Source organism: Lissotriton vulgaris, chromosome 1_1, assembly GCF_964263255.1.
Source record: "Lissotriton vulgaris chromosome 1_1, aLisVul1.2, whole genome shotgun sequence".
Classification (NCBI taxonomy): domain Eukaryota; kingdom Metazoa; phylum Chordata; class Amphibia; order Caudata; family Salamandridae; genus Lissotriton; species Lissotriton vulgaris.
In genome coordinates this window covers 1,142,239,405-1,142,252,434 of record NC_141685.1, presented here as the reverse complement: position 1 = coordinate 1,142,252,434, position 13,030 = coordinate 1,142,239,405, and the positions used below count along the sequence as shown (strand labels likewise).

The 13,030-nt window shown below is 44.8% G+C and overlaps 1 protein-coding gene across 1 annotated transcript in view; it reads left to right on the top strand.

Moving 5' to 3' along the window:
- The window catches only part of LOC147748802 (E3 ubiquitin-protein ligase DTX3L-like), a 126,604-nt gene extending 114,717 nt beyond the window's left edge, over nt 1-11,887 (top strand). The window contains exon 7 of the mRNA XM_086963893.1: nt 9,951-11,887. Coding sequence (XP_086820019.1) covers nt 9,951-10,020 — 70 coding nt within the window. The 3' untranslated portion in view covers nt 10,021-11,887. The remainder of the gene's footprint in view (nt 1-9,950) is intronic.
- Nucleotides 11,888-13,030: the final 1,143 nt, after the last annotated feature.

The window sequence follows — 13,030 nt, the reverse complement described above, 5'->3', positions numbered from 1 at the left end:
ACTTTCCCTAGAGTATCACAGTCCTGCTCCAGTGAGCATACAGCATTAATGCCACATGAGCTATATAGCAAATATTAACTTGTGGGGACCCTAAGGATGGGGTTTGTCCCTTGTTTATGAATTATACCGAGAGGTGAGTGAGTGTCTAATTTAGACTTTTATCCTCATTGTCATGCGATTCATAAGATGGCACTGCTCATTTTGAGAGTTAGGTTACGAAGGATCACTGGCAATAATACATTTTGTGAGGCCCATGCAGAGGTCCTAGCTATGTGGAAGTAAACATATCTTGGCAGTAACCTGCACACTGTATACCAGTCAGACAATAATGCCCCACAAATTAATGTTGAAGAGATTGCTTCAAGAAGGTGGGCACTCCTTAAACAAAGGTTAGAAAGGACAGAAGAAAGACAGAAATAAAGCAATTACGAATAGATGGAAAAGGAATAGAAAGGAAGGAGAGGAAAATACATAAAAGGAATTAGCGGGACAAAATAAGGAAAAGTGAAAACCAAAAAGGAGGGAAGGAAAGAAGCAAGCAACAACGAGAGAAAAGGTAAGGAGAGGAAGAAAGATGCAAGGAAGAAGGAAAGAAATGAAGAGACCGAAAGCCAGTGAAAGAGTGAGAGAAATAGAAAAGGATACAAAAAGAGAAAAGCAGTTAGAAAAGGGAGTGTATTATAGAGTAAGGTAGAGTTAGAGAAAGCATGAGAAAGGGAAAGAGAGAAGAGAACATGAAAGAAAACAGGAGCGGAAGAAAGAAGACAAGAAAAAAAATGGGGAAATGAGGGAAAGAAAGGCATGGGAAAAGGCAAAGAAGTAATAAAGGAGAAAAGGAAAAATTAGTATAAGAAAAAAGCAGACTAAGAAGTTTAAGGAGATGAAAACAAGACAAGATAAGACTGAAACAAAGAAAGAAGAAATCAGAAAAAAGGAGTGAAGAAAAGAAAAAAGAGCAAGTATAGTTCAGGTCGAGAAGGAACGGTCGATAAAAGTGGAACAAGAAAGAAAAAATAGAGTGAAATAAAGGGGAAACCAGCAACACAAGTAACACTGAAAGAGGGGATGCCCTTCCATTAATTTCCTTTCTGTTACCGCTTTTGCAGAGCTGCGACTGCAGCCACCGATCATTCCTGCTATTGCTGCCAAGCTGACACCGCTTTGATTTTCCCACCGGCTGTTTACTGCGGACTACCCCGGACAATAACTTCCAGGGGGCATAGCAAACCTTGCGGGAGGAGCCGTGTCGCACCCGGGCGCCAGTCCGCGCATAAAGCGCGTGGCTCGCCCAGGCAAAGCTTTGGCCAAGGGCGGGCCCGTCTGCGCCCGTCAGGGGCCGGATAAGGCCGGGCCGGGCCCCCCTCATGGTTTTTCATTGTCATAACTGTGGAGTAATTAGATGCTAAGGATCTAGTGGTCTGGGTTATTGTATCGTGTTATTTCATCTTTCGAGCTGTTTGCCCGCAGAAGTGTACTGGTATAGCCCCATTTTTGTGGATACAGTAATACACCTAAGGGGTTATTCTATTGTCTTTTCTAAATATTCCGCGGTGGTCTATTCAAATCAGGGCCCTAGGTACTGTGCTGATATTTGGGCTGTTATCTCATTGTGGGTGTAGGGGGCTTATCTTGGGTGTGCACCATGGGGAGAAGGAAGACTCGAGCATGTTAGGAGGGGGCGAGGGTCGCTACGAGGGCTAACGTCACTACTATGGAAGACTTTCTGATAAGAGCTGCCTCAGTCATCGATAAGGAAATCGAACTAGTGAATAGGCGTCTTTCTAGATCCCCCTCAAAAGGCCTATTCTCTCTCTCGGGGGGACCATCAATCCACCAAGGAAAGTCATTACAGAACTACAGAGTATTCTTTCATCTCCTGGGTCGGGTGACACCTCTCAGTTTACTGAAACTCAATCTCCTATGCATGACTTTTCTCGTGAGGCACCCCATAGAGTACTCTCTCCCACTGTGATCATCGTGAATAGGGAGAGTGGTGCCTCTGCCCCCACGACAGGGATTGATGGGCCTGGTGGTATCTTGGACCATGTGCCCCTGGAAGCGTCCAGCAATGCTGGCCCTTTACAAAATCTTTGGGGGGCCCCTAGGGCTAGTGGGAGCGCAAAAAGGAAGGCTAAGTCAATAGGGAGTCAGGCCAAAAAAGTTAGACAAATGTACCCCTTAAACCTGTCCCCAAAATCAAGGCAGCTGCTTCGCCAATGGTAAATACAGTCAACATGATGGAAGCTTTCAAATCAACCATGAGCTGTATGCTGGAAGATAGGCTGAGTCCCATTTTAGATAAATTAAATCATATAGAGAAAATTCTAGTAGAACAAAATAAGCTTCTAGAACCCTCTTATTCTTCGCAACTGGTGTCCCTGAACCTGAATACAGTTAATTTGGCGCCAAGATCTATTTCTCTACCTGGGAAGGTAGCAGAATCTCGGCCTCCCAGTAGTGTCCAACATGGTAGCGTAAAAGTGGTTGCCAATAACACAGATGGGCTGGTTGGTAGTGTAAGTGCAAGACCCGCATCCAATGGGGACCCACCCATAATTTTACAGGGACAGGCTCCCCGGAGATCAGGAGATCAGGAAGTGCTTTTGTTGAACCGCAGGGAGTCGCCATCTCTGACCGCCAGAATTTAGCAGTTATCGATCTCCCGCCCCAATCCACGCCCTTGGTGGTAATCTTGGCAAACGTTCCGCCACTTTCTCAAGGGTCCCAGGAGAATTTTTCTCAGCTTAAAAACAAGGTAAATTATTGGTTATCAAGCAATACCTCCGTGGGCCCAATGGTGAAACGTAATATCATCATGGCGCGCCGTGTCGGGTGGATAGGGAGCGCGAGGAAATCTGAAGGGGGTGACTGTACCATTGTGAATTTTAATAGTAGTTTCCTTGTGGATAGAATCCTCAGGGATGTTTATCTTAATTCTACTCACAGCGATTTTGGTACAAAGGCTCTGCCCCTGGGTTTTTTCTATAAGGCCGACCCCAGAAGTCGATTGAATCCACACTTGTTGTATAACCGGCAGACTCGAAGACCCTCCGAAGTGTTGGGGGTAGGTCACTCTCAATCCATTGGAGGTGTGTTGCGACCAGCTGGGCACCAGCCGGTTCCACAGCTGGAGCTTTTGAATAGGTTTTTAGCTCTTTCAAGGCTGGATGAGCGTGATTGACTGCATATGAATCCTGAGGCAGTAAGAGACCAATCTCAACAGCAGGAGTCTCCCCGCCCATCCACCCGGGATGTTGTGTCCTGTGATAAGGGGCAGTCTGGGCTGCCAAGCCTTCAGCAGCAGGTGACTCCACCGGCTGCACATCAAGGAAAGCAGCTCAATCTAGATACTTACAATGTCCTGTTGTGGAACATTGCAGGTTTGGCAGGGAAAATTCAGGATCCTCTGTGGGTGCAGTTCATCTGGCAGTTTTCTGTGATTTGTCTCCAGGAGACTTGGCTGGTAGACTGTAACCTTCTTTGGAGGGATATAAAGCCTTTCTTGTGCCGGCTTCCCCGTCAGTGCATGGAAGAGCTAGTGGTGGTTTGGCCATATTTATAGCATTGGCTGTGACTTGTAAGATTCAGCAACTCCCTTTTGATGATAACGATTTTAAAGCTATTATCCTTAAAAGAGGGAAGGACAGCCTAGGAATCATTACCTTTATAATGGCATGCCTGCTCAGGGGGAGTGCAAGATTGCTAAGCTGAGTAGTTTTATTATGCAGTCCTGTGGTCCTGTTGCTCACAGCCTTATGGTGAAGGGGGACTTTAACATCCACCCTTGTGGCGACCCTAAAAACTACTTGTATGAGAGAGCTGGGTTGTGCAATGTGCAAGGATGCAGGACTTTCACGTTGAGCACTCTGCTCAGGGGGATGCCCTTAACAATATGCTCAATGTTTTTGATTTGCTTCAGTCAATGGCTTTTTCTGCTCCACGTAGCAAATAGCCTGTACCCTCGTTTAAAGGTCGGTACAAGGGCTCTTTCATTGATCATATTTTGATCTCAGCTGGTTTACAGAGCAACCTACGAGGCTTTACAATTATGGATAGGGTATTTAGTGATCATAACCCCATCTGTGTACACTTGGGGGAGGGGGGGGGTTTGACAAGTCAAGCAAGGGTGCTAGTGTCAGGCAAGATGAGATCCACAGATGGAAGGCTCCGCCTAAAGTGGTCTCAGGTTTCCCTGGACTTATTTTATGGCGAGGTGGAAGTTATATGTGCATCTGAGATAGCATCCTGCGTGTCTCCGGGCACCCGACCCGGTGGTGTCCTTAAGACCTTTGATGGTATCATCTCTAAGGTATGGACTTTGTTAAGTGCCCCCTTTCATAGAACACTGCCTTCTGAACCCAGATGGTTTGACGCTTCCTGTTCTAAAGCTAAAAGACTATTAAAGGAAGCCTTAAAAACTATCACAAGAGATTAATCTTTGATCAGTGCACACCGCCTCATATATAAGCTGGCATTGGCTTTCAGGTAAGGTGAATTGAAGGAGGAAACCTAGAGAGAATTATTGGAGCCCAGTACTGTAGCAAGTAGCTCTAGGTTTTGGGGCATTTTTAATCGTCCCTTATTTGAGAAGGCTAGGGACAGAGAATTAGGCACAAATATAACCGAGGATGAATGGGTGACACATTTTACAGCTATTTTTAAAAGTGAGATGGTACCCCAACAACCCCAAGCTAGGGCTAATACTCATGTCCCAGTAATGTTTGAGCAGACAGAGGTGGCGATGGGCATCTTAGGGCTGTCGTGCAATAAGGCTCCAGGCTCGGATGGTATTCCTACAGGACCTTTTTAAATCAAACCCACCTTTTTGGGCCCCGGTCCTGGTGGCCGTGCTTAACGCGGCGGCCTGGGTCGGTTGCCCGGAGTCCTGGGGCACCTCAACAATTGTACCGGTCTTCAAGAAGGGCGATGGTAATAGCACTTTGTGCTATAGACCGATCTCCCTTCTTGATTCCGTGGTCAAGGTTGTAGGTGGGGTAATTCTGAAAAGATTAGCCTCCTGGGCGGAAGAGGATGCGATTGTTGCTGACATTTAATATGGGTTTCTCCCAGGGCATTCCACTCTAGCCTAATGCCTTAATTTATACTTGATCCTGGGGAAGTACACAATTGCCCGCCAAGGTACGATCTACATGGCCTTCATGGATCTTTCCTCTGCTTTTGACTGTGTCAATCGGGGGAAACTGTGGCAATCCATGAGGGCCATTGGGGTGGAGGACAATTTGGTTGGCTTCCTTGAGGATCTGCATAGGGACACCAAGGCTAACATTAGATACACCGAGGATCTCCGTGTCTCAAGGGATTTTAATATTGAGAGAGGTGTAAGGCAGGGATGCATTTTGGCCTAATTTTTATTTAACTAATATATTAACGACTTACACAAGACCCTGGTAAAAACAGGGGTCGATTTTCTTTATGTGGGGTGTCGAGGTCTGCCTGTCCCGCTATATGCGGACGATGCGGTCCTCATTGCCAGGACTGCAAGGGGCCTGCAGACCCTGCTTGACACCTTTCGGAGCTTCATATAAGACCATGACCTAGCAATTAATAATTCTAAATCTTACATCATGCAGGTCGGGATTCGTCCGAAGAAGCAGTATTTAAAGTGGGCAATGAAAGGGTGCCCCTGACTGCGACATTCTCTTATCTGGATGTTTTATTGGACGAAAACCTGAATTGGGGGCCCCTTATTAAGAGGAGCAAGGGGAGGTCACAAGGGCGAACACAGCAATCTTCAACTTTGCCACTAAGATGGGTGAGCGCCCTATTGCGGCAATGTTAAATATATACCAGTCAATAGTGTTGCCATTGCAAGCTATGGGAGTGAAATATGGGGTTATGCAGCAATTGATGCCCTACAGGTGGTGGAGAATACTTTTATAAATCATCTCCTCGGAGTGCCAAGGGGTACCTCTAATCTGGTGGTTCATGAAGAAGTGGGGTTGCCTTTCCTTTGTGATATCTTGGCTACGCGCCCCTTATTGTTTTGGCTCAATTGTTGGCTGAACAAAGATTTAGTTCTTAACCACCAGATCTTAACAGAAATTTTAAGTCTCGATTTCATATTACGCATTCCATGGCTAAAATATATCAAGGGTTGTTTCGAAGAGCTAGGGGGGCCGGACCTTTTTTTAAAACCTGATCTTATTACTGTAGAGGATGTGGATTTTGTCAAGAAGACTTTTAAGTCATTAAAAAAGCTTGGTAGAGATCATGTTAAACTGGGAAAACATAGCGTCCGTAAATTTGTGATGCTCAAATCTACTCCCTCTGCGGAACCGTATCTTTTGTGGCCTTTGTCGTCCCATGAGCGGTTCTTACTGGTTGTAGGAGAGTAGGGTCTGCTTCCTATGGTTCCCCCCACTTTTTGCTGTGATTCACTGGTTTTTCGACTTTAGTGTGGCCCTGCTAATCAGGCCCACAGCCTAGCTGTTCACTCTCTAAATTGATACCATGTACTTTAGGTACATACCAGATTGGTTACTGTGTCACCCTTGTGAGCCCCTGTATTTGGTACTCTAGGTACCCAGGGCATAGGTGCACCCTAGGCCTACCAGGGGCTGCAGCATTTATTATGCCACCCCTGGTTAGCCTTCCAAACTGACACCACAGGTCTGTACTTGCAGCCTGGGTATGGTGGTGTAATCACCCCTTTCTTAGATATAGTATACATATAATATATATATATATATATATACACATATTAACCTATAAGTCACTCCTATGGCAGGCCTTGACAATCCTGGAGGCAGAGTGCTTGGTTATGTGTGAGAGGGTGCCCTAGCATGAGCTGAGTCCCTCTGCAGCTTTCGGAACCATCTCCTTACAGCTGTTCTATGATATAGCCATACCATATACTCTTAAGTGCATTATAATCCTCGCGGTTAATTCTAACTTTGGTTTGGCTTTATCAAAACATGTGTAAGGTGTCAAACACTTTGGAATACTACCCCCCCCCCCCGCCAGTCCTGGAGGCGGGGGTAGCATTCCACCCTTCTAGAGGGAGAAGACAGTAGTTACTGCTAAACCCGGTTAAAGTTAAACCGAGCCCCAGCATCACAAAATGGATGCTTCTGCCACAGACACGAGTCTGCCCTCCTGCTGCTGGACGAAACTCCGGCAGGGAAGGCTTGGACAATAGGTTTCCTGTCCAGGGAGGTGCTAGCACCTCCCCAGACAAGCTGTAGTGTATTGGGGCAGGGTGGGTTGCATTTAGTGAATGCATTTCAGACACTGCCTGGGGCACACTAGGTGCTCCATGCATTTCCCAGTTCAAACCGGTCGCTGGGGCGCTCAGCCCCAGTTCTGGCGCGAAACTGGACAAAGGGGAAGGGGTGTAACCACCCCCTCCCCAGGTCCACCCATAGGAGGGACCTTAGAGTTAGCCCAACCCCTAATCTTGCTATAAGAATAGGATCCCAGTCCCTAGGACTTTAGATTACCCTGGACGAAACTCTGCAACATATATCTTGGACATTCTACAATCCATATCGACTGAAAGACGGAATAAATCTCCCTTGTGGTCAAGGAGTGACCACCCTGTTCAAACAGGCACCAACTGCATCTTTGCCGGTCTGCATTTCTGAAGCTCCCGCCGGATCCTGAAGAATCTGCAACACAGGACACGGACTTCCAGACCTCTCTGGCGCTGACCTGCGCTCCCAGCAATGCTGAGACCTGTAGCGGACACGAGAGACGTGGGACCGGAACTCCTGAACATCCTGCATTTTGCAAGCTGCACCTACTTCCCAAGGTATCCTGAATTTGTGCATTGCTGACAACCATGGAAGGGCACTGGGGAGGCTTGAGGAAGAGGTGGCCAGATGGATAAGATTACCCCTCTCGTTAATGGGGCGGATCTCCCTAAGGAAGTTGGTTGTCTTTCCTAGACTGTTATTCCCCTTTCAGAACATCCCCATGGTACTTCCGGCGCACATATTCTCCAAGATGAGATCACTCTTGATTAAGCTAGCCTGGGCGGGTAAGCAACCGCGTGTCAAATGGGAAATTCTCACTTTGCCATATTCTATGAGGGGGCTTAACGCCCCAGACCTAGATCTTTATTATGGAGCTGCTTAGTGTTCACACGCTTATGCATGGACACATGGTCCAGTGTCCCTTCCGCACATACACATAGAGAAAGTGGCAGCTGATTCAGACATTCTCCCGTAGGTAAATTTTAAGATGCCTTTAGAAAACATAGCTTACTGGATTCCCTCCATCCCACCGTACACGCCTGGCGCAATCTGCTAGATAGAAACCCGGGTGCGTTATTATACTCGCCCTCAATTCCTCTAGAATGGTGTACTTGGCTTCCAACAGGTAAAGAGAGAGAAGTATCCAAGGCTCTGCACAGAGTTAACATTACAGAAGTTGGAGATCTGTTCTAGGAGGGCGAATTCCGGAAATGGGAGCATATATTAGCTGAGGGGCATACTCCTTCACCTTTAGTTCGCTATCAGCACTTCAGTGTGCAGCACGCTTTAAAGGCGCTATTGGGAGGAAGTCTGCAGGAACCACCTTACTCACACTATTCAAGCCTGCTCCCCCGCAAAACTAGTCTCCAGGCTCTATAATATCATACAAGACGCCAGAAGGTCGATGAACTTGAAAGTGAGACAGGATTGGCAGAGGGTTTTGGGGCGTAGAATCGGAGACAAGGAATGGCAATATTGCTGCGAGGTGACTAGACAAATATCGATAAATGGCAGACACTGCCTTAAACATTTTAAATATCTCAAGCGAACGTACTATACTCCAAAATGGTTGTTCAGACATGGCCTACAAGACTCCGCATCTTGTTGTCACTGCACTGTGCCGGTGGCCATGCACTCCGTCCCAGACCCTTTCCTCGCATTGCTGGGGTTCCACAAAGTAATAAAAAAGGAGGTGTGGACTAGAGACATGATTTATTGTAATACCCAGTCTAATGCCTATAGTGAACTTCTACCACCGCTGTCTAGGCCAAGGACTTACTGGAGTATATTTCAGCAATACCTGGTGGGTAAGGAAACCGGAGAACCGGAGGGAACAGGAGGTGGGGGTAGAGCTAACAGACCAAGCAAGTGGCGGAGTAGGGATGGGGACCGCAGAGTAATTGTGATAGTATGGATAACTGTACTTTAAGGCGACATGTGTAACCTTGTGGAGTTTCTTGTAATAACATGTATGGATATTCTACCTTAATGTATATCAAAAGGATTCACTATTTGTACTCTGTTATCACAGCTTGAATTGTACCCCTGCATCGACAATGTATATTTGTTGTTTGTGTTGTGTTAACTGAAAAACCAATAAAGATAAAAAAAACCTCTACCCAAAGTGCTTTACATAAGCGCCAGTTGCAATACAGATGGACACATTCATTTTAGGCACGGGAAGATTAAGTGGTTTGCTCAGAATCACAGAATGCTTGATCCTCCAGCCATGCTCAAACCTGGCTGCTCAGTTTTAAAGTCCTCTGCTCTAGCCCTTAAGCTAAATTTGCGGTGAATAACTGCTCTGCACATTTGAAACCAGCGTTGGCAAAGCCACTAGGTCCCTCTCGCTTTTGGGACCTTATAAGTGTTGAGCCACAGCTATTGGCTTTTCCTATGTCTTTAAGCTATGTTGTAGAGCAGTGTGGCTGCTGTGCAGCATGTTGAACAGTTATAATAAAAACGTGTTATAAGTATTTTTGTTACTTTATATATAACCAAGAAAACTTTATGTACAACTGAATAACTCTATTAAAAAAGAATTAACATAAAAAATAAAATTTAAGAAAATTAGTTTAAGAAGGTACACAAATGGTAAATCGGATCGGGTTTGAGGAACTAAAGTATATTATTTAACCCCCAAAATCGACAGAGCTACACCACTGTTAGAGAGCTCTGCTGTTTGAGGTGCACTCTACAAATGACTAGTAACAATTATTATTTCTTTCTGTGCAGGTTTGGCTACCCGGATCCAGATTACCTGAAGAGAGTCAAGGAAGAGCTTCGGGCAAAGGGGATTGAATAAGGCAGTGGACCATCCTATTGTCCCAACCTTCCCCTGCACTTCAGATTCTCCAGAACCTTGTTTCCTTATTTTTCCAGGCCCATCATAATATCATTGTAATTTCTGGCTGCAACATGTGCTGTAATTGGTGGCACAAACTCCACCATGGATGATTTTTTTTGTGCTTTGTAGAGGGGACTGGTCTATTGGCTTTAACACTTGTTGGAAAAAGGCAACTATGGGTTAAAACATCTCTGAAAATAATGTGTCTTTAAAGGGTTATTAAATGACCAAGCTAATATCCCTATTCATGATGTGCTGCCGGCTGTGTTGCACATTTGTATGGGGGCATGCGCAAATGCATTCTGTTCCAAAGAAACCAGGTTTGTAGGATTTTTCCCGTTTCGGAGTTCTGACCTAAGTAATCCATCTGTTGGAGTTGAGCGGTAGAGAATGCCTCAAAGTGACTTTCCAGACAAGAAATGTGAAATTTTTTAAGTGTGAAAAGGTGAAGTCTTTACTGCGAGAAACTCTGTATCTTACTACCAATGGTCACAGTGTGAGTAGGAGGACTTTGGTAATAGTAATGTGTAACAATGGAGGAATAAGGGTCTTCTTGTTATATTTAAGCAATGTGTAATATTGGAGAAGAAATAAGGGTCTTCTTGTTATATCGAAGCAGTGTGCAACATTGGAGGAGGAATAAGGGTCTTCTTATATTGAAGCAATGTGTAACATTGGCGGAGAAATAAGTGTGCATTCTAGGAATAAAGGTCTTGTTATGTTGAAGCAACATGTAACATCTTTTTGTTATAATGAAGCAATGTGTAACATTAGAGGAGGAATAAGGGTCTTCTTGTTACGTTGAAGCAATGTGAAACATTAAAGGTATAAGGGTCTTCTTGTTATATTGAAGCAATGTGTAACATTGGAGGAGGAATAAGGGTCCTCTTGTCATATTGAAGCAATGTGTAACAATGGAGGAGGAATAAGGGTCTTCTTGTTATATTGAAGCAATGTAAAACATTGGAGGAATACAGGTCTTCTTGTTATATTGAAAGTGTTGAAGGTAACAATATTTTGGTGAAAGGAATCCATTTTGGGAAGAGATCAAAAATTAATTCTGACTTGCTTCTACCTTACTATTTCCTTGGTTGTAATCAACATTTCTGTAGGGATAAAAGCCTGAACTGGTTGTTTACCCCATATCAATGAACAGTGGTGTGGAGGTCTGGTAGCATAACACCCAACTTCTGAAACTTGTGAAGGGGTCATTAAAATGCTGGCAAAGGCAGGAACCCCCAGCATTAAAAAATTGAAACAGTATCCAGTCGACTGCAGGTGCTCCAGCAAAATATATTTAGCTAAAGTTTAAAAGCAATGTTAGGGTGCAAAGAATCCCAAAATGATAACGGCATAAAAGATGGGGGGATTCCAGCCCGGGTAGCTGGTGGCACACTTCAAATCAGTAGAAACATTTCATAGTTATTTTGCAGCCTGGATTATGTCAGATGTATGTCTGGGTTTGTACTAGTCGAACAAAAAAGGTTTAAACATGCATTGAACTTCAGCACAGAAAAGTATTTCTAGCTTGACCTAATTTTTAGGTCTCGCCTATACAGCGATGGAGAATGGAGTTAAGAAGCTATAAACAATAGCAAACACATTTGATTCATGGTTTTTGTTTTCTGCCCAGAACAAAAATTATTTGAAAATTCTATGCCCTAAATACCTGCTGAAGTACAGAAAATAAATATGATAAACTGGAGTAAGACTGTAAAGGATATTTTCAAAATATGCATCTTTTGTGATATTACTACCTTTGATTGCCTTCTTGTGCTGCTGGTCTACTGCCTAGGTAAAATAATAAAATAAATATGCAGCAAAATGACATCGAGAGATTATCTTTTACACAGTCCATTCGCGATGGAAGGTGAGGCTCTGCTCTTATGTCCTTAAGGTCCGACAATCGCAAAGTGCCGATTTTGTGATGTCTCTAGCAGGCCGATGTTTCTGATGATGGTAGGGTAGTCCTCAGTGTGTTTTTTACTAGTCTTTCAATCAGAACGTAATATCTGAAGGCTGTGTGTTTTTTTGATGAGTTCTTGAGAGCCTGCTGTCCGGTCTAGAACATGTAGAAGCTGAAAGAACTGCATCAAGCTGGATGAATGCCTCCCGTGTGAAATAATCTAGCACAGCAGGAGACCCTTTTACATAGTGGTTAAAGCCAGGGCACACTTTCACTGGAGAGAGAAATACGAAAAATGACTTCTAGACATAGCATGATAACTGTTGTATTTTACATAATTATAACAGGTATTCTAGTCCTGCTGCCTCTAGCTGCTCAGCCAGAGTGGGTCTTAGTATTAAAATGTTGGTGTGCCTGTGATGCGTGGAATGCCTGGGTGACTGAGTGGGATGAATGTGGCAGTTGGAGATGGGCTGAGCAGCTGGGGAGGCTGCTCCTGGTGGGGCTGGTACCACACTAGGCTGGCTGGAGTACAGAGATGTTGTTACCTTAATTGAAGACTGAATAAACTGGTCTAGAATACATCCTGGCTCCTAGTGTCCTTTTCCACCAACAACACAACATTATTTTGGCGACGAGGACAATCTTGAACCCCACAAGCTCTTGGTACGGCTAAGCAACAAGGAAACATTGAAAATGAGGAACTAACAGATCTACCAAGAGATCCATCAAGCAACTACAAGAAGAAAAAGAAGGTATTTCCAAGCAAGCCAGCGCCAGCCCCACCAGTGTCCTTTCTATGGACAGCCCCAACAATTGACACTACAGCCTGGGAATACTACAGCGACTGTGAGTTGGAGGAGTGGCACAGCTAAAACCGATTTTGGGTGTCCCTGTAAAGAGCTCAAGGCACAATTTTTGTGATGTCCAGTATAAAAAAGACCAGATGGTGGAGTTACACTCACAGCGCTCTACAGAGCTTATGGTGTATTTACAGTCAAGAGACTAATTTGGGATGTGTAGTTACAAATAACAAGAACTTGTCACCTAACAGCTTGTAGT